The following is a 21,134-nucleotide window of genomic DNA, read 5'->3' as shown; positions in this document are numbered from 1 at the left end:
CAACAAATTGTCGTCGGCGCCCCTTTATAGTTTATTTTAGCTTTACTAAGCTCTCAATCTGTCAATTTTTTTTTTCATGTAATTATGATCCTAAAAACAAAATTTTAAGTGAATGAACAAATATAACCATTAAGTAAAATATTGCAATTTTCTTCCAAATTAGCTGAGTTCGATAGAATCGAAGTTTTAATTGCCGTTTTCGCAGCTAGACAAAGGAAAATTTTCACTTCAAACTCCAATTGATGTACTTATGAAACCAATGTGAGTTTGAACAACCAATTTGACGTTTTACCCGAATAAAGGAAGCTAAAGTTTCTTTCTATGGATAACAACTTGTCAAGGAAATTAGGAAGAATGAACGTATGCAAAAAAAATAAATAAAATAAAAAAAGAGGAAGAAGAAGAAGGAACTGACGGCGTTTGATGAGTGTGCAATAGTAATAGTGGACAGGTGCTAAACATGTAATGGGAGACAGGGAGATGTATAAGAACAAGAAGCAATCTGAACGGCTATTTAAAATATAGCCGTTGGAATCTCAACGGCTACTTTGGTGATACAAATTTCTTTAAAGCTTGAAATTGCCGTTTTCAAAATCACTGTGATCCCAAAACAAGAACTAGAAGCACTTCTGTGTGATCCCAAAACAAGAACAAGCAAGAAAAGAAGGAAGAAGAAACAACCCGTAATTTGAGATCAAAGGTATGCAGCTCTCTCTCTCTCTCTTAACTTGGGTTGATTTTGGTATTCAAACGTTGAAGTATTTAGTCTAACTTGGGCTGGATGATGCAGGAAAGATGAACGACCTGATGACGAAATCGTTCACCAACTATGTGGATCTAAAGAAAGAGGCAATGAAAGACCTGGACCTTGAAGCCGGGAACTTGGAGCTCTCAACAAACATGCACAGTGACATGGGTTTGTTCCTGGAAGAGGCCGAAAAGGTGAAGCAGGAGATGGCTTGTGTGCGTGACATTCTCGGCCGCTTACAGCAGGCCAACGAGGAGAGCAAGTCCCTCCACAAGTCCGAGGCCTTGCAATCGTTGCGTAACCGCATCAATGCCGACATTTTGAGTGTGCTGAAGCAGGCCAGGACAATTCGTTGTCATCTGGAAGACATGGACCGCGCCAATGCTGCGAATAAGAGGCTCTCGGGTGCGAAAGAAGGCACCCCGATTTACAGGACCAGGATGGCGGTGACCAACGGGCTGCGGAAGAAGCTCAAGGAGCTTATGATGGAGTTTCAGGGTCTGAGGCAGAGGATGATGAGCGAGTACAAGGAGACTGTGGGGAGAAGGTATTTCACAGTGACAGGCGAGAAGGCGGATGAGGAGGTGATCGAAAAGATCATATCAAATGGTGGGGAGGAGTTCATGGCGAGGGCGGTGCAGGAACATGGGAGGGGGAAGGTGCTGGAAACTGTGGTGGAGATACAAGACAGGCACGACGCGGCTAAGGATATCGAAAAGAGCTTGTTGGAGCTGCATCAGGTGTTCTTGGACATGGCTGTGATGGTGGAGGCTCAAGGTGAGCAGATGGATGACATTGAGCATCATGTGATAAATGCTTCCCAATATGTCAAGGATGGAACCAAACAACTCAACACTGCCAAGGGATACCAGAGGAGCACCAGGAAGTGGATGTGTATTGGACTCATTATTCTCCTCATACTCATTCTTCTAATTGTCATCCCCATCGCCACCAGCTTTGCCCATTCTTAAGTAACTACTGTCTGTGCTATTCTTATTCTTGATTAATGCGCGAATCTTGTAATCTGTGTTCCTCAATTCATCAGGTTGAGGCCTTAGAAAGGATGGATGTTAATGTTTTTGCATCGTTCTGTTATAAATGAAGACTGGAAGTAGTGTAAACATATGTGTAGAAACTTGGGTTCGACAGAGGAATCTTGGGTTGTGGTGATAATTGAATTGTAGGTTCTGGTATTGTATTCGTGCAAGTCTGCAACTAGGATTCATGGAAGTGTTTCCTGCAAAAGTTGATTTTGGGTTTCTTGTTGTGTTTAGATCAGTCAAATGTGATTAAAAGAAGAGAATTTGAAGGTTTTAATTATGGTGGGTCTGGTTTTAAGTTGTTGCTTCAACCAGTTGTTAAAACTCGGTATTTCTAAAGAAGCACATCGTACCACACTCTTCTTGCGTGGTCAAGTTTGATACCTGTTGAGCTGCAAATGCCGTCATTTCGACGTTTTGTGGGTTTGACAAGCAGCCAAGTAGATCAACGATGCAGCCATAATGAACAATATCAGGGGAAATGCCATGGACCGATTGTGTTCTGTCCTTGTTCCAGAAGACCGACATAGCTGCATGCTATTACTGCTGCCACAAAGACGACTTCATCTGGTTTCACTCCTTTCTCAAGCATGTCATCGAAAAGCTCTAGAAAACACGCTCCACAATTCATTGCATGGCCGTTGCTCCAATTAGACTGATATTCAAGCAAAAACATGTCTTCCATTGCCTAGTTATTGAACACCTTCATTGCAGTTTGAGGGTCACCACATCTTTGCGAGCATAATCCAAGTCCCCACATTTCGCATAGAAATTAAATAAAAGAAACAATTCCCAATGAACACATTTTCCTCCAAACACATCCTCACAAGCAACCCATGGAGCTGAACCCCTTCACAGGTTTTCATCCTCACATCCTGTCTCGGAGAAATGCACAAGAAGAAGGATCAAATTGCATCCAACAAAGTTTTCCTACCTTAGCTGCAAGAAAATTTTACAGTAACTTTTCCCAAGGCACAACGTGAAGCAAGATATCTAGCCAGAGCCGGCTAGAACTTTGGATACAACACACTGATCTATGAGTTTGACAAATCTTTGCTGGCCATACTTTTTTATGAATTCCAAGTTGTAATATGTACAATAAAATTATAATATGCTTGTGGCTTGTGCTAGGAAGAATTTGCTCAATGTGATAAATTTCATATCCCATGTGCTCAATACATGGACCATGTGGATGATCCAACATCATGCTCTTCGAACATCACATGTTTTGATCAAATAACATAAAGGCACTTAGGCATAGAAGTACTAGGAAAAGAGTATAAGAAAAAGTACAACTAAGAGGACATTGCATATACCTTTGCTTCAAGCTTATTTGCAGTCATTTCAAATTTAGATGGATCAGCATGTACCCTAGTTGGCCAGAATATGCAACTTTCAGATTGGAATGTCTATAGTCCCCACAGGAAATGGAAAAGAAACCAAAATGCCATATCAATCAACTAGCAAGACAGTAACACAGTGATAGATACGAAAATGCATGAACGAAATATTAATAATGAATCCTATGAACCAATTTGTATGGAGCCATGGACTACCTTAATTTGCAAATACTAGCTAGCTGATACCACTAATGTTCTCCAACAACAATGGGATCAATTGAGGAACAACAATGTAAAGGACTAGAAAACAGCTTTGATACCATTACTCCCCATCATCATGTAGCCAATCTCAAGCTCCTACCAGATCAAAGCACCATGCCTTCATTGATTCCATCTGTCCACAATAGATAAAAAGCAATTTCTGAGAGCCCTTTAGGTTTTGCTAACAATTATAGTAAGGAAATGTTTTTATCAGAGAAGTTTGTAGATAGTACACAAACAGCCACTAGTCAGCTTGAAAGAATCTTCATGATCATATGCTTCTGCATTTTCTCGTACCTATGTGCTAGTATCACTGCACTCTAAGGATTCACAAAGATTCGTTCATTGTTTCTGTAACATCTTAGTTCTAGCTAGGAGACAGAAAGTTTTGATCACATAAAAAGTTGATACAGAGAGTACTTCATACAGTGGGGGTTTTGGAGCATATCTAGAAAGAAAGAAGAAATAGAGAAAGCACAGAGCGAAATTTTGTTGAACGATACTAAAGATGAAAGCAATTTTCCTCTCTTTTCTTATATTCAGTGTCGGAAAATAAAAAATCAATGTCAATGATGTGTACTGCAGGCACTAGTTAATGCCTCAAAATAGTGCATAGACTATACATAGTTAGGACTGCCAATGCATTCGAACCAACCTATGTAGTGCTTATAATGTAAAGTGACAGGGCCATTTGTTCAGTTCTGAAGTAACAGCTGCTAGACTGAAATTGTGACCTGCCCTTAATGCACCTCCAAATAGGCCAGATGTACATGATGTACATGGTAACAAAGTATAGGATTCTAATGCAGTAGCAAAAAAAGATAAATCTGCTCATCAGATCTAAAATCAAATTAATGCATTACATAGGTTAAAGTAATGGTCGCAATTCAACTGTTAGCAGGCATGGATCAGAACTTCTTCATGGAATTGGATGCAGCCCCTAAACGTTATCAAGACAATGATGAAATTGCATAATTGAGATACTCATAGACTTGAATGTGTAGGTATTTAGATTGAGGTACTCCTGCCCTTGGAACTGTTTTCTAAAGTTTCAGACGAACAATCAGTTCTCAATAAGAAAAAGACCCTATTAAAGTGAGGCATTTTCAAAGTTGTGTTGATATTAATAAACAGGTTTATGAAATATGTATCATGAAGATAGAATAAACCTGAATACACACTGCTATTATAAAACATGTACAACACCAGGCACCATATACTTGCTGGAAAGGGCCTGCAGCAGCTTCTAAACAGCCTCATAAAGCCTGAACAATCTTCAAATCTTGCTGAGCTCCAAGTGTAATAATTAATAAATATATAGCAAGCATTTTAAGAAAGCACTATTTGATGCCATGACTTACTTTGTGTTGAAGTTGTGGTGCACGTTTGGTGGGAGCTCCGGAATTTCTCGGAGTTTCTGCAACCCTCCAAGTCAAGCCACCACAAGTTGACACATTTGCTCAAGGAATCAGGAAGACTAACAAAACTGTTTTTCTTGACAAAGTAAGCATCTCTAATGTTTCCCAGCAATCAAGAGTCATCATGAAAAAATAAATCTGATAAACTGCATCCTCCCAAAGGAAGGACATTCAAGGTGCTGGTATTTGTTGGAAATCTGCAACACATATATGCTGCACGGTGCTTTTGTAAGATTTATGCAATGACTAAGATCCCACACTTTAAGCCCAGTGAGATTTCCAATTGACTCATCCAGTTCTCTTATGTAAGATTTATGCAATCACTAAGATCCCACACCCCTGACAGAGCTGTAAGATTTTACACTCCACTAGACTCAACTTTTTTAGGCCAATAAGTAAATCTAATGCAACTGCCTGATAGATCCAAAAATGTCAAGCAACCCATCTCTCCCACACTTCTGAAAATACCTCAGGCTTAAATTAGCCTATTCAAATATCTACTCATAGATCCTAAAGATTTCAAGTTGATCTTTCTTGCAAACATTATAAGGTTAGAGCATACCAATGTAAGTAGAGCATAAGTTCCAACTTCCAACTATGACATATGACTATAGAGCACTAACCGCAACAAAAGGTAACATTGATATGGAACACAATGCTTTAGAGCATGCAAAATTCTGTTGATTACTGCAATAAAATGAAACACAAAAACAAAAATATATTTGCATGTACAAATAATCGTTGTAAAATATAAGCTGCAAGAAACCTTTCATTTCATGCAGTCTTATTGATTTGACCTAAATGAACGCAAAACTGAGTTTGTTTGGATATTTTCCATCCGCACTCCAAATTCCAGAAGAATGCACTATTTGTTCCTTGGTATGACTCAGAAGAAAATTGACCAAACTATATCCGATTCCAGAACCTGTACAGTGTCTCTCCAAGAAGGAAGAAGCACCAGATCTCACAGATGAGCAGTCTCAGGAAAAAAAGAAGCCCAAATGCAAATTTCATGATTGAAATGAATCCAATCAATGAGCTGGTGTATATATATATATGTTGTCAGGCAGCAACTCTGATACCTGCCTGCATGCCACAGCATTGTCTCCTACCATTTGGCCTTCATAAAATTACCTGGACATCTTTCTGTGACTAATGCATGGCTCCTTAGCCTCTGTTGAATTTGAAGAATAAATTTGATTAGCAAGAATAAGAATAAAAGGCTATCAAAACATGAAAGCGAAATTAACAAACACAGCTGATACTACTGCATTTATTAACTAGTTAACCATCCATCCGGTGTCCTAGTTATCCTGATCTAGAACTTTGATTGGGTCAGATATAAATGCTATAACAAAATTATGTGGGTGTTAGCTTAATCCTTGAAGATGAACTTCCGGTAACAAGGTTACCTACAAATTGATTGAGGATATAGAAATTAGAAGACAGCGTTCTTCTCTATGCACTTGGTCTTCACAGGTGTTTATCTTTGATCAAGATATTAAATTATTATGTGATTACACTAGCAAGAAGTTCAGCAACAAAAGTAGTCTGAAGTATTATCTATAGTCACATGCCACAGGCCTTCTCACATATTGCTAGCCATGAATGACTTCTAATTGAAAGGTCATGTCCACATTCCAGTAAAGCAAAAGAAATCTTGCAGGCACAAAATTGTCTCTTAAAGAGAAGTTGGATCTAATGCAAATAGCAGTTAAACTAGAAGTATACCTAAGATGGATCAGCATTACTTCCTTCTTCACGAATGAATAAAAAGACAAAAGTTTCTCAATGACAAAATGATGGTTATATTCTGCTATTATTAACTAAACAATGTCTCACTTGAAATAACTGCCAAATGCCCAGACATTTCTTACCAAACTCCAAAAGATTAACGTGAGACACTATTTTTGCTTTAATTCTGTGGGAGGAAATAGTGAAAAAGTTCCATTGGGTTGATCGTTAGTACAAATAAAGAAGAGCAACATCCACATACATAGGTTAGGATGGAACAGAGATGTGAGGGAGTGGTTGACGAACCCCTTCAGTGTTTGTAGAACACCCTTTATTGGAGCTGTTGTTGCAACTTCATGGTCTGCACTCGGTGGCGGCAGAAGTTGCTGATGATCCAATTGAAATGAAACCGGGTAGAATGTCATTCCCTATACAAAGCTTGCGCATGTCACATTATGTTCCATCAATTCCGTCAATCAGCATTGAATATGTCTGAGGATGAAGCTTGCAACCCATCTGCTCCATGATGGTTATCAACTCAGAGCATCTATTGACAAGACCCCTCTTAAGTAAACCATCATGGAGAACTTTCCAAGCTACTTCATCAAAATTATACCCACATCTGAGCAAACTACAGAAAACAGCTTTTGCCTTCTCGATATTATCTTCATTAAATAGCCCACATACAAGCAACTTGGAAGACTCTAATGCTGGTAAATAACCAACCTCAATCATTGTATCCAGCAGGAATGCCGCCTCTCCATATACTTGCAACTGACAGCAACAATTAATAAGAGAATGGTAAATATCCTGACTGGGCGAAATCTGCCTATCTTTCATATGAACATGTAGCCTCTGCGCTACTTCCAAGCGCCCCTCTTTGCAAAGACCTGTTATAAGCTTTTCATATGTATTGCCATTGGGTGCACATCCATGTACAACCATCTTCTCAAACAGCTCTAAAGCAATTTGATAATCCATTGTCTTCCATACATCAGAGATATCAGTGAAGTTTGAGGCCAAATCAAGTCTCACTATATTGGCATTTGTCTTCGATAGCGAAAGATGTTTGATCAGGAAAGAATATGTATAGTGAGAAGGTTCACAGCAAGCATCAAACATGCGCTTAAGAACACCAAATGCAGAATCTAGTAGTCCCAGACGGCCATATGTGTTAATCAATAATGTGTATGTCAACGAATCTGCTCTAATTCCTTCTTCACTCATCTTAACCATCAGCTTCTCTGCCTCCTCTATATCCCCTATACTGCAATATGCATGAATGAATGAAGTGTAAATAAATACATCTGGTTGACTACCAGAACAAACCATCTCGTTGAACAATCTATGAGCATGGCTGAAGTCCCCTTCTTTCAGCATATATTTGATTAGTATTGAATAAGTGTATGGTGTATGCATCTGGCCCGTGCTTAACATCTTCTCCACCAGTAATATTGCATCCTGCAATTTTCCTTCTTTGCACAATGCATCTACCAAGGTATTGTAAGTGCATGTGTTCGGCACACAGCCCTCTGTAAGCATCCTATCAAACAAAGCATGGGCATCATTGGTTTTCCCTGCCTTGCAGTACCCATCAATCAAAGCAGTAAATATCACTTCATTTGGCTTCACGCCTTTGTCCTTAAGAGAATCAAGCTGGGCGTAAGCTTCTTCTAGTCTCCCACCCTTACAAAGACTGTCTATGAGAACACTATAGGTCCACTGGTCAGGAACCAAACCACTATCCTTCATCAAATTAACCAACCTATAAGCACAGTTGAAATCGCCTGCTTTACAGTGGCCATTTATCAATGAGTTATACGTAATCACACTAGGTTCGAGCTTCAGGTTGAGCATCTTAGCGAGCAACGCCATTGCCTGGTTTACATCTTTCCTTTTACAAAACCCGAAAATCAATTCATTGTAAGTTCGAGCATTTGGACTACACTTATTCGATTCCATCAAAGCCTTAATATCCATTGCAGCCTCAACCTTTCCCTCCTTGCAATACCCATCAATCAATGCGTTGTACGTGACAACAGTAGGAACCAACCGTTTCTTCAACATCTTGTCCAGCAACTTTCTAGCCTCATCCACTTTATATTCCTTGCACATACTATCAATGAGCACGGTATAAGTATGCGCATTCGGTTGACAACCCTTCTCCGCCATCTCCTCAAATAGCTTCATTGCTTCTGACTTCTTCCCCAATCTACAAAATGCAGAAACAAGAACCGTATAAGTGCGAACAGTCGGTTCACACTTATCCTCCCCCATCTGACAAAACAACTCAAAAGCCTCCTCAATCCGATCCGCCTCACACAACCCATGTATCAAAATAGTGTACGAAACCTCATTTCTAGGACAACCCTTCTTCGGCATTACCCTAAACACCCTATGAGCACTGTCCACATCCTTATTCCTACAATGCCCCAGTATCAAAGACGTATAGCTAAAAGTATCCGGCCGCAGACCGGCCGCGGCTATCTTGGTGAAATACAGCTCAGCCTCAGCCACATTCCCCAATTTACAATACGCATTGACCATGGTGTTCAATGTATGCAAATTCGGGGCGACAGAATCCCTTAACATGTCTAAATAAACAGATTTCAAGTCGTCTAGGAGCGAAAACTTAGACAAGGACATGAGAAGGAAGTTGTAGGACCTGAGAGTGAGGTTGAAGTTGTGGAGGGCGGCGAGGGAGCGGAGGCGGCGGAGGACGAAGAGGGCGTCGGAGGCGGAGGAGGAGGAGTTGATCATGGAAATGCGGAGGGTGTGGGCGACGGGGAGGAAGGAGGGGAAGGGGAGGAGGAGGGAGAGGAGATGGGAGTGGGAGTGGACGGTGTGGATGAAGTGGGGCTGCTTTTTGAGGGAGATCCAGTGGAAGAAGGAGAGGGCGGTTTGGGGGGAGAGAGAGTTGAGATTGAGAGAGAAAAGGGAGGAGACATGGGATGGGGATATGGAGGGGATTAGGGGTTTCAGGGAGGGGTGTTTCTGCCAATTGGGTTGGGAGAGGATGGAGAGGAGCTGCGAGGTGAGGTGGTCCAGTGGTGGCTCAGAAGCAGCGGAGGAGGAGCAGAAGGAGGAGCGTTGGGGATTGAGGAGGAGGAGAATTGGGGGAATGGGTTTTCTTCTCATGGTGCGGAGGAGTGTGGAGAGTCGACTCATTCATGGCTTCTTCTGGTTCGGCTTCTTTCTTTCTGGGAAGGGAGAATGAAACTGCGGCATGGCTTTGTTTGTTCAAGTCTGGACACTCTTTTTATTCCTCTTGTACGAGGCTCTGTGGGAGCATTTCTTTTTTCTTTTTAATTTTTTTCTTCCTTTTTGACAAATTGGGTGTGTTATACCATCATCATTTGATGTGGCGACATCAGTTTCCGTTCTGTAGATGAGAGGTCATGTGTTCGACTCAAAATAAATTCATTATTGTATTTGAATTATTTGATTGATAAAAAAAAGACTAACTAGGTTTTGATTGATAAAAAAAAAAAAAAAAAAATTAATGTGAGGTTTATGGATAAGAGTTTGATATGATTTTTAATGTATCGGTCAAGAGTAAAATTGAGACATGTCAATGCTAATTGGAGGAGTTAATTCATTTGTGTTCGAGGAAACTACAGTATATGATCAGCTGGTGAACGGTCACATAAGAATCAAGCCATGACCATGAGGCTATCCTAAAACAACCTATTGCAATCGATTGAAAATGCTAACAAACCTAGCTTATTAGAAATGCTAACTCCAAGACTAGCCTACGCAAAGGGAGTTACCCTAGAGTCTAGGGTAGCTGAACACCCAATAGTGTCCTCCACACTTGAACCAGCACCAAAGGAGCTTTCACCACACTTGAAAGAGCACCGAAACGACGACGTTCATTAACCTCTGGACGGAAAGATTGAAAAAGAAGTGGAACATAAGCCAACAGTGAACAATCCACATGCCATAACGAAAGGGGATCTATATATGCTGGGTTTTTCACTTTTTGTTTTTGTTTTTTTTGTTTTTCATTCAGACCACCCAAAAATGCAACATTTGTAGCATAATCAAACTTTCGAAAGAGAACACTCAACAGAGAAGGCTGCCTCCATGTGCAATTCTACTACATTATGAACTTCCCATTCTGAGCTCTATACCTCTTGGCTCTTGCTCACCGGTATTGCCCGCCCTATATCCACTGCAACAATAATAATGTGGCTGCTTGACTCCACCACAACTCTTGCATCCAATTATCACTTCTCTATCATCCGGTGATACGGAAACCATTTAAAGAAGCTGACCTCCATCATATCATTCATCTTTCAGTTATAAGGGAAAGCTGTGAAAGCTCACCTTCCTACACACTGTCAAAGCTGTACCAAATCCCAAGCCTCGAGAACATGACTCCAAAATTGGTTTACTCTGCTCTCCAAATTATAAGGGATGTAAACGAGTGTGTGCTCAATAAAGTTTTTGTGATATTACATTTCAACAAAAAGGTTTCATGATCCCAATTAATCTGGTGTTCCACCAATTTCCCATGCTAGACGGGGAGCTTTGCTTTATGAGTTAGCAATCAGGTGCAAAAGGACCTGCCGGCTTTTATGGGAAGAAATTTCAATCCATCTATACAATTCAACAAAGTCATACAGAACAAGCTTAAATAACTAGGATAGAAGTTCAATACAAATATAATTAAAAAAAAAAACCATTACAAATACAAAAGAACAAGTTATGCAAGCATGCTCTCACAGCATGAATATCGACTCCTACCCACAAATATTTCTTTGTCAAAAAATTTCATTGATTGCCCTTAGCCATAAGAAATGGTCCTCCACGGACATGATCAAAGTTCTCAATGTTCATGACATCACTAAACAAAATACAGGTTACATGTACTAAAGTACTAACTAACAATTTTATCCTTTTATCTGTCCTACGGATTAGTGTAGACGCAATGCATTGTACAATTTATAATTATCAGTGTCCACTACATATTCATTGTATCTGTTGCGCGAGACAGAATGCATTATATCAGGCTATCAGGCTATCATTAGAAACCATACCACAAAACCAAAACTAGTGTTTTGAATGATACTACTAGCTATATAATCTCAGTACAGTTACAGAATTCAATCCCATAAAAAGTCTAATAGAAAGCTAACAAGTACCACAAGCATTTTGATAATTCACTAACTATAAGAAATAGTTCTTTACATCTTAGACTGCTCAATCTTCTCAGTGTTAATGAAAACACTAATAGAAATACAGGTTGCACTATAAACACCAAAGTACTAAAGAACAGTGTTACCTTTCATCTTTTCCTACGTAGACAGAGTACATTGAACAATCTTTCATTATCAGAGTCCACTATCTATTCATTGTAGCTGTCAAGCAAGATAGAATCCATCATATCAGATTATCAGCAATCAAATAGTACAACAAAACCAAAACCAATGTTTTAAAAGCTAGATTTATAATTCAGTACAGTTAAATAATTCAATCCCTACAAAGTCTAACAGAAAGCCAACACGTAGCCCACAAGTATTTGATAATTCAGTAACATTCATACAATGAATTTTCACCATGCAAGATGAAATACCATCAGTCCAATTTAGCTCCATTCAATAGATACAATTTAGCTGATTAAATAAATTAATTAGTTGGATGGTTACAAAAAAAAAAAATAGCAGGACATATGTGTTTTCCCATAATTCACAAAACTCTATTCTTTCTTCACTTGATCTATTCAAAAGTCTACATTCAATTTTTCAAAGAACATGACACATTATCAAAGAGACAACAATTATACTTATGAGGGGGAGTAAATGATTAAGTCAATGCTACTTTTGTTTATGGATGCAAGAAATAGAAAGTAAGAGCTCTCAATGGGCCAGCAGATTATGCAGTTTATGTCTCATCTGCTTAAGCTTACTCAACTTGTCTGTCTCACCAGCTTGAAGCAGGAAATTCTCTAATGTCCGAAATGATGCTTCACTCATATGCCTCCCTCTCTCCAACATTTGTAAAGAGCACTCGAAAGCTTCTATCGTCCTACTGCGGGAACATAATGCTGTTAACAAAAGATCCAATGCATGACCATGAGGGCAATATCCTTTCTCCACTAGGTATCCCCACAAGTGCAAACCCAAATCAAGATGATGATTTTCACAGAAAAATTTAATTAACATTACCACTGTTCGTGGTTTGGGCACAAAATTTCTATCAACCATTTTGTAATACAGATCAGAAGCCCCCTCGATACCGGATGTTCTCATCAGGCCATGGAACATGGTGTGATAAGTCATATGATCATGCTTAATATGCTTCTCTTCCATCTCATCCATCAAGGCGACTGCCGACTGCACATCTTTGGCTCTAATCAGTGAACTCATTAAAGCATTATAGGCCCCAGTATCAGGAAGCAAATTTCTCAAATGAATCTCATCAAATAACTGTTGTGCTTTAATTGGATTTCGAACAACCCCAGCTCCATGAATCAGTGTAGTGATTGTCTCTAAAGTAGGCGACAAATTGGCCCTTTCCATCTCCTCAAAAAGCCTCAGTGCATCAGCAAAGCAGCCTCTTTTACAGTAAGCATCAATCCTTATATTATAAGTTATACTGTTTGGCTTAAAGCCTCTTCTAGCCAGCTCATGGTAAAAGAGTTCTACTGCAGTAATATCTCCAGCTTCCTTGAACCCCAAGAGCAAGATATTCATGGTCTTGGTGTTGGGCGAAAATCGAGAATGCATCTTTATGAAAATCGAGCGTGCCTCCTTCATTTGTCTTTGTGTACAAAACGCCCTAAGGAGTACATTAAACTCATCAGTCCCGAACTTCCTGCCCACAAAAATATCAGTCTCCATCTTCTCAAATGCTGCAAGCACATCTTCATAGGATTGAAACTTTGCGATTTTCGACAGCATAATGCTCATCGACTTCAGGGTAAGCAAAGACGGATGCATACTACTTATTTTTGCCATCAACTCCCACGCTTTATCAAAATAGCGCATCCTGGTAAGGATGTGCAGCGTCTTCTCAAAAGCATCTGAACTCGGACACAACTGGGAATGATGGAGGGAATAATTGAAGAACTCAAGAGCTTTGAGACCATTGGAATGTGCTCCGAAAAGATGACCAAGAACATTCTCCACAAAGCTTGTAGAAAGAAGAGTTGGTGGGATATTCTGGAGAAGAGCCGGTTGAAGTGGCTGATCAGGATACGGGTGGTTGTTAATAATCTTGGTAATCCTATCAATGTCTATATCCGCTTCTACAGACGATACACATTGGCTGGATAGCGATACAAGCGAAAATCTTAGCTTTAGAGGGGTTTGAGTAAATGGATTGGTTCCACTCTTGAGTCTTGCCAAAAGGAGCATTCTCCCCTTTGTCAAGTTAATAATAACCGCAATCCCATTAAAAGTGGCAATGCCACACTCTGATTTCAACACCCTGGAATGATGTAAAAGCAAAAATTCAAAGTCTGAGAGTAAATTTACATAGTTAAGAGTTGTACGATTAGACCCAACTAAAGCCCTATACTTATTTACAAGCTCACATCCTGGAAAGTTGATAGAGACTTGGAATAGTCACAGACAAATATATCTGGGCATGAAATTATTAGAGGAAAATTGAGAAGAAACATCAGAATCTGTAAGGATTATTTCTTAATTTTGGTTTCTGGGGGAGACTTGGATGAAGGAAAGTACCTGATACGAGCTAAGATGGCAGAGTGGGGACGAAGACAGAAGACGAGAACCACAGGAACAGGCGACGGCAGCGTTTCGGTTGTGTTTGCGACTTTGAATTTTTGAAGCAAAGTTATTGGGTTATTGGGTTTTTTAAACGAGGAAGAATATCAATCTTGGAATTTGATTATCATGGGGGTTCTTCAACACATGTTTTGGAATCAAGTTATGTAATCACCACATTCAGACCCGTCTCTTCTGGGAATATAGGTACATATACATGTTTGTTTTAAGATTCTTCTTTTACTTCGGTTGGTGTAGAAGCATAACTCGTGGGGTAGAACTGAAAGTAGATCAAATTCAAGCTTTTCAATTTTGAACTTTTTTTGTTCTTTTCGAATTCAAGGTATGATTTTTGAATATTGAACAATTTTTTCCCTCTTTATGCAGACATTAAATAAAGAAAAGAATAGAAGGAAAATAATCACATGTCATAGTAGAATCATTAGACGTTCAAGACGATGATTCACACGCATGAGCGCGGTCATTCTGCACATGGATAAGGCTAGTCTAGTTATAATCCTGAAATAATATATGTTTCTGTACAATCCCGGATGGGGTTGAAGAAGCTTTAGGCGTATCCGGATGATGATAATCTCTCCTCTCGAAGACCTGTGAGTAAAAGGATGACCGGGTGCTTCTGGTTTTTCCTCCTCCGATGGTTAAGTCAGTTTTACAGTTGAAGTGTAATTACCAGCGTAATTAATGTTACCTGACAAGCTGGTGACTGGGCCGTATTTATGGCCCAGTGTGTGTTCTCTTTCTTCTTGCGTGCTAGTCGATGTGGGACAAAGTGTATTTGCTGTTGTTTCATGCATGGACCTCTCTTTCTCCTTTTGTGATTGGTCTTGGCCCCTTATTGCCATTGTGGTTGAGCCCGGCCCATCCTGCTCATAGTGGACAATCTTAGGACAGCCTCGGTTATCTCGGTTATGGTGGATTGTCTGCTAGTCTATCGGAAACAAGGGATGGGCGACCCCTTGTGATTGGTATAATAATATGGTATACCAATCACATCCGACCCCTTGTGGTTATGGTGGATTGTCTGCTCGTCCAAAACAGAGTAAAGCAATTCCATATTATTATACCAATCACAAGGGGTCGCCCATCCCACACATATGGAATTGCTTTACTCTGTTTCCGATCTACGGCAATTGGACGAGAAGAGATCACATCCGAGCATCTTCAAGGCCTAAGGGATCTTGCAGAAACAATTGGTGCCGTCTGTGGGAATCCTTACGAAAAGCTAACGAGTCTCGATGGCAGAGTCAAGTGAGTTACTAGAAGGGAGCAGGACAATGTTTGAATATTAACGCGGAATCGGTGAAGAGAGAACACTGAGGACCGTCTCTCAAAAGGAAGGATCAGGTGAAAGGCTGGAATGTGCAACCACTGGGAGTGGCCGGGAAAGGACCCCAGACGGAACGGTGCACGATCTCACGTAAGAAGAAGTAGAGGATATGGTTGAAAGGCTGAAGGCGGACGTGGCACGTTTGGAAAGTGAGAGGACACAGGACCGCCTGGAGGCGGCAGTCCGGGAGAAAAAATTGGAGCGAGACAACACCACTATAATGAGTGCGCTAGCCCGAAGATTAGAAAGTGACTAGGCGATCGAGTGGGCCGCGGCCGCACTCCGAGAGCAGCATACGGAGGGTCGAGGGTCTCCCATAACGCCGCCGGCAGCCCGTAGAACAGTCCATGTCGGGGCTAATCTATTCCCGGAAAGTATGGAAGGGGAAGGCCCGCCACCGCTCCCAACCCCTATCGAAGAAAGGATTAAAGAGCCAACTGGGGTAGAGGCGGCCTTGAAGGCCATGCGAGATAGTGTGGTAAACCTGACAACGAGAGTAAACGAAGCAGAAAGGAAAGCGGCACACAACACGCCCGGTATGGGATTCAAGGAAAGAGGGGGACCATTCACGAAGTTCATCACGCAGACATTGCGCTCCCATGCAGCTAAGCCGCTGAAGTTAAGCTACGGGAGGGAAGGGGACCCCCATCTCTTCCTCAATAACTTCAAGTCCCACACCAACGCGAAGGGTTACACGGACGCCATGTGTTGCAACATGTTCCAAGAGACATTGTCAGGAGAAGCACTTAGCTGGTTTTACGAACTCCTGTCCGGTTCGATAGACCGATTCAAGCAGCTGGCAGACAGGTTTGTCAACCGCTTCATATTGCGAATGGACGGGCAGAGCACCGCCCAACTGTTCAAAATAAAACAGCAGCATGGTGAAGGGTTAAAGGCCTTCGTGAACCGTTGGCAGGGTGCTACCGCTAAAGTAAGAAGTTTCGACAAGAAGGTAGTTGAGGAAGCATTTGTTCAAGCCTTGTTGCCCAGGAAGTTCATGTATGCAGTTAAAATTGAAAACCCCCGCGACTATGACGAACTGATGGAAATGGCAATCAGACATGCCCAAGCAGACCATGACACGTACGGGGATCAATATGCAGGCAAACGAAAGGAGGACAGGAGATCCGAGTCCTAAGGGCAAACTATCCAAGAAGTAAGAACATGGAACGGGGATCAAGAGAGACAAAGTTTCACTCCTAGCAAGAGGTACAAAGAGGGAAGTAGGATGCAGGCCAAGTAGGTGGGAGGCCCGCAGGGGATGCAGGGGAAAGACAAAGGGAATTATCGGGATGGGGGGTTCAAAGCAACAGTTCCCGCGGCCAGGGAAAGCTTCACAACCCTGACGGCAACTCCAGAGTTGGTATGGAATGAGAATAAAGAGACTATCCCAGGGCCCCCGATGAGGAAGTTCCCGCCATCAAGACTGACAAGGGAAGACACCGGAAAGTACTGCGGGTATCACGGTGAGGCAACCCACGCGGTGAACAATTGTGTGGAGCTGAAGAAGGCAATAGAGGGCCAAACAAAAGCGGGCAAACTCCAGCAGTACGTGTCAGGTCAGCGACAAGCGGCAGGAGTTCCCGTTTATGGGGCGATCAACACGATCCATGGGGGAGCACGGGTAGACCAGAGGAGCAACAGAGCGAAGAAACAGTGCACCGGAGTTAAGGAAGGTCTAGAGATATTCACCTTCGGTAGCAGCAACAATTAGCATGTCAGCGTGAGATGGAAATCGGTGACCTTCGAGGAAAGCGAAGAGCAGGGAGTCAGGCAGCCTCAAGAGGACCGTTCTTAGTCACCGCGCAGCTGGATCATTACATATGCAAGAAGATATTGATTGACACCGGGGCGTCGGTGAATGTGTTATTCAGAAACGCGTGGCAAGCGTTGAGAAGGGGGAACAGTAGGCTTACACAAGACAACGAGCCGTTGATAAGCTTCTCCGGGGACGTGGTGCAGCCCCTGGGCTCGGATTATATTCCCATGATCCTGGAGGGCGTAGAGGGGAACACGCTGACAATAGGGATAGACTTCATAGTCGTCGACTGTGATTCGGCCTACAACGGGATCTTGGGGAGGCCGGCCCTATGGAAGGTTAGAGCTTTTATTGCTGGGCACATGCTGATGATGAAATTGTCGTCCCCTGCGGGTATAGTGACCATCCAGGGGGATCAGTTGGCAGCAAGAGGATGCTATGCTATCGATCAAGATAATGGAAGACGAAAGGCAGAAGTGTTGGTTTCCGGGAACACAAAGAAGACCCTCGTGTTGGATGCCTATGAGGATCCGAGGATTAACGCTGCAACCGAAGGAACCGAAGCCGAGAGGTCGGGATCTGTTGAGGAAACAGAACTGATCATCATCTCTGATGAGTTCCCTGAGAGAACAACAAGAATAGGGACAGGGTTGCCTCTCGGGATGAAGGAAGAGCTCGCACGTTTCCTAAAAGCTAACAGCAAGGCATTTGCCTGGTCCTATGCAGATGTCCCCGGGATCTCTAAAGATGTTGTGACACATCGGTTGGGAATCTGGAAAGGAGTGCCCCCAGTGAGGCAAAAGCGTAGATCATTTGACGTGGCAAAGTATGACATTATAAAAGGGGAGGTGCAGAGGTTGTTGGATATCCAGTTCATCAAAGAAGCCAGGTACCCGCAATGGTTGGCCAATGTGGTCATGGTCCCGAAGAAAGCAGTGGGTAAATAGAGGATGTGTGTGGATTACACGAGCCTTAACCGGGCTTGCCCTAAAGACAGCTTCCCGTTGCCTCGAATAGACCAACTCGTTGACTCCACCTCCGGGTTTGAGATGCTGAGTTTCATGGATGCATATGCCGGCTACAATCAGATAGCGATGGACGCGGCTGACGAAGAACACACCGCGTTCACCACAGACAAAGGGGTATACTATTATAAAAGGATGCCGTTTGGTTTGAAGAATGCGGGGGCAACCTATCAGCGCCTGATGAACAAAATGTTTGCTAAGCAGCTGGGGGTAACCATGGAAGTATATGTGGATGACATGCTGGTTAAGAGCCTCTCCGCGATCAAGCATGTGAGCGACTTGCAGGCGGTCTTCGACATTATCCTTGAGTACGGTATGAGGTTGAACCCGGACAAGTGCTTATTTGGGGTTATCAAAGGGAAGTTCCTGAGCCATGTGATCAGCAGGCAAGGAATCAAGGCAAACCCGGAGAAGGTCCACGCCATATTGAATATGGAGGTCCCGAAAGTTAAGAGTGATGTGCAGTGCCTAACGGGCAAGTTCGCGGCCCTCGCTAGATCCGTTTCTAGGCTCACAGACAAGTGCGCGCCGTTCTTCAAACTGCTGAAGAGTCAGCACTGCACGCTAATCAACTGGGGACCCGAGCAGGAGGAAGCTTTCAGGAAAGTCAAAGAGTATCTGGCGTCGGTACCAATGCTTTCGAAGCCGATTCCCGGAGAGATGTTATACCTCTATTTGGCAGCGTCAGACACAGCAGTAAGTTCAGCTTTGATCAAGAAAGACGAAACCACCGAGCTCCCGGTGTACTATGTAGGCAAGGGCCATACCTTGGTAGAGAGCAGGTATCCGGACCTTGAGAAATTGGCCCTAGCGCTCGTTGTGACCGCCCGGCAGCTGCGACACTACTTCCAAGCGCATTCCATCACCTTATACACAAACTGCCCTCTACGGCAGGTTTTGCAAAGGCCGGAGGCCAGCGGGAGGCTGGCCAAATGAGCGATAGAATTGGGCGAGTTTGACATACACTACATGTCGAGAGTAAAACCGTAGTGAGATCCTTATTATGATTCTCGGATAAGTACTAACGGGAAGATACAACTGTTGGTACTCCTATACCCGAGCAAGAACAAACGGGAGGCATGCGCACGAACTGGTCATGCATACCACCCCGGAAACGTATCACCGGGAAGCATGGACAACAACAGACCATGAGAACCGTAAGTCCCTTGTACAGCTCCCGGAGACATGGAGTTGGGCAGTTCATATCATTCCCTTCATACGGAGAACAGTGGCCTGATAACCCACGCGGGGATCATACCCTGCGCTCGAGCAAGAACACACTATGGAAAGGCTCGCTACTTTCCATTTCAGCAGCAACCCGTTTAAACATGTCCTGAGTACGAACTTGGGGTGTAATACCCCGGAATTTTTAGATGCTAGTTTCTTTTATTTTTATTCGGTTGACTTTTTGGCTGACTTTTAAGAGGCCAAAAGTTGACATTATTTTCTGTAAGTTATCTTCGAAAACTTTCTTCATGAAAGTTGTAGAGTTTATCAATACGAGTTAGTAGACATGCGACACGCTTGAAACGGAGGTCGTATGAGAAAGTTATGGTCAGAGGAAGTTTGTTTCCGGGTTTGGAAAGAGTATAAGTAGAAAATTGTGTGGGAGTGTTAATTAGAAGCCCTAATTTCAGTTTTCTCTCTTCCCTCTCTACTCATCCCCGAGCTCCCCGAGCCTTCACCTTCTTCAACCGAGTTCTCCCTCCTCCGGCCATCAAACCGAACGCCGCCGGTTCCGTTCGAACCCCACAGCTGCCCTCTCCATTTCTGGAGCAGTTCCGGTCGCTGTCCCGCCGCCTGGAAGCTGCCACGAAGCGGCGGAGCTGCTGCTGTCCCGCCGGAAAACCGGCGATTTCGACGCCGTTTCCGGCCAAGTATAGGTGAGTTTTGCTTCCCTCTCTCTTCTAGGGATGTTCATGCCTTTTTAGTGACCTAGAAATCAAGTTTGGGTGCCGGATTTGCAGGTTTTGGGGTTTGATTGTGGCTGCTATTTTCGGGGCAGTTTCCGGTCGGTTCCGGTCATTTTTGGTCGAAGTCTCAGATATGAATGTTGTTCCCCTTGCTTCAAGCTTCAACTTTGCTGTTGTGAGTTTCTCCTAATTCGGAAGTTTGGGGTGGCGCGTGGGGCCCACTCGCCGCCGCCTATGGCTGCGCGTCCGGCTGAGTGGCGGCCTTAGTTTCCTGTGGTTAGCTAGTCCTTGCTGCTGTGAGCTTGTTGAGTGGTAGTATGGCTAGATTTTAAGCAAGGTTGGCATGCTAGGACTTAAGTTTATTGGTGTTCATTAGATCGGAAACTTAGAAAGTTTGATCTTGAAGGTAGTTTGGTTGTTGTTGAGTGTTCAATGACCTTGGGAGGTCTTGGAGGAAGGATTGCCCTTCTTGGGGGCAACCTTTAAGTTAAGAGTACTTTGATCCTTGTTGTGTTTGTTACTAAGGTTAATATGTGTGTTATTTTAGGTGATTTGTGAAATTGTGAGTTGGCTTGCTCTTGTGTTTTGTGGAAACGCAGCTATTTAGGTGAGTAAAATCTCACCAAGGTCCACTTGTGACCTTTTTATTTTGGATGTTGGTTTTGATATTAATTATGATGGTGATTTTGAATGATGAGGATGATGATGGTGATAATTATTGTGTTGTTGATAATGATTATTATGATGTTGATAGTGATGATGATAAGGTTTTGTTGATAAAATGATGATGATTTTGTTGATGTTTTAATTTAAAA

The 21,134-nt window shown here is 42.5% G+C and overlaps 3 protein-coding genes across 3 annotated transcripts; 1 reads left to right on the top strand and 2 right to left on the bottom strand.

The window, feature by feature from the left end:
• Positions 1 to 599: 599 nt before the first annotated feature.
• Positions 600 to 1,719, top strand: LOC101304801 (syntaxin-related protein KNOLLE-like). Its single transcript, XM_004306432.1, has 2 exons — positions 600 to 700; positions 791 to 1,719. Exon 2 carries the CDS (start codon positions 796 to 798, stop codon positions 1,717 to 1,719), a length of 924 nt encoding a protein of 307 aa, XP_004306480.1. The 5' UTR covers positions 600 to 700; positions 791 to 795.
• Positions 1,720 to 6,776: 5,057 nt separating this feature from the next.
• LOC101304506 (pentatricopeptide repeat-containing protein At5g65560-like) lies at positions 6,777 to 9,088 on the bottom strand. Its single transcript, XM_004306431.1, has 2 exons — positions 9,042 to 9,088; positions 6,777 to 8,963 (listed from the first exon to the last, which is right to left on the bottom strand). Exons 1-2 carry the CDS (start codon positions 9,086 to 9,088, stop codon positions 6,995 to 6,997), a joined length of 2,016 nt encoding a protein of 671 aa, XP_004306479.1. The 3' UTR covers positions 6,777 to 6,994.
• A 3,314-nt stretch (positions 9,089 to 12,402) lies between these two features.
• LOC101304816 (pentatricopeptide repeat-containing protein At3g61360-like) lies at positions 12,403 to 14,298 on the bottom strand. Its single transcript, XM_004308150.1, has 2 exons — positions 14,233 to 14,298; positions 12,403 to 13,975 (listed from the first exon to the last, which is right to left on the bottom strand). Exon 2 carries the CDS (start codon positions 13,900 to 13,902, stop codon positions 12,403 to 12,405), a length of 1,500 nt encoding a protein of 499 aa, XP_004308198.1. The 5' UTR covers positions 13,903 to 13,975; positions 14,233 to 14,298.
• Between the last annotated feature and the right edge of the window lie 6,836 nt (positions 14,299 to 21,134).

This window comes from Fragaria vesca, linkage group LG7, assembly GCF_000184155.1.
Source record: "Fragaria vesca subsp. vesca linkage group LG7, FraVesHawaii_1.0, whole genome shotgun sequence".
In the NCBI taxonomy this organism is placed as follows: Eukaryota; Viridiplantae; Streptophyta; class Magnoliopsida; order Rosales; family Rosaceae; genus Fragaria; species Fragaria vesca.
Note: the sequence above shows the minus strand (reverse complement) of the source record. Positions and strands in the feature narration are given on the sequence as shown.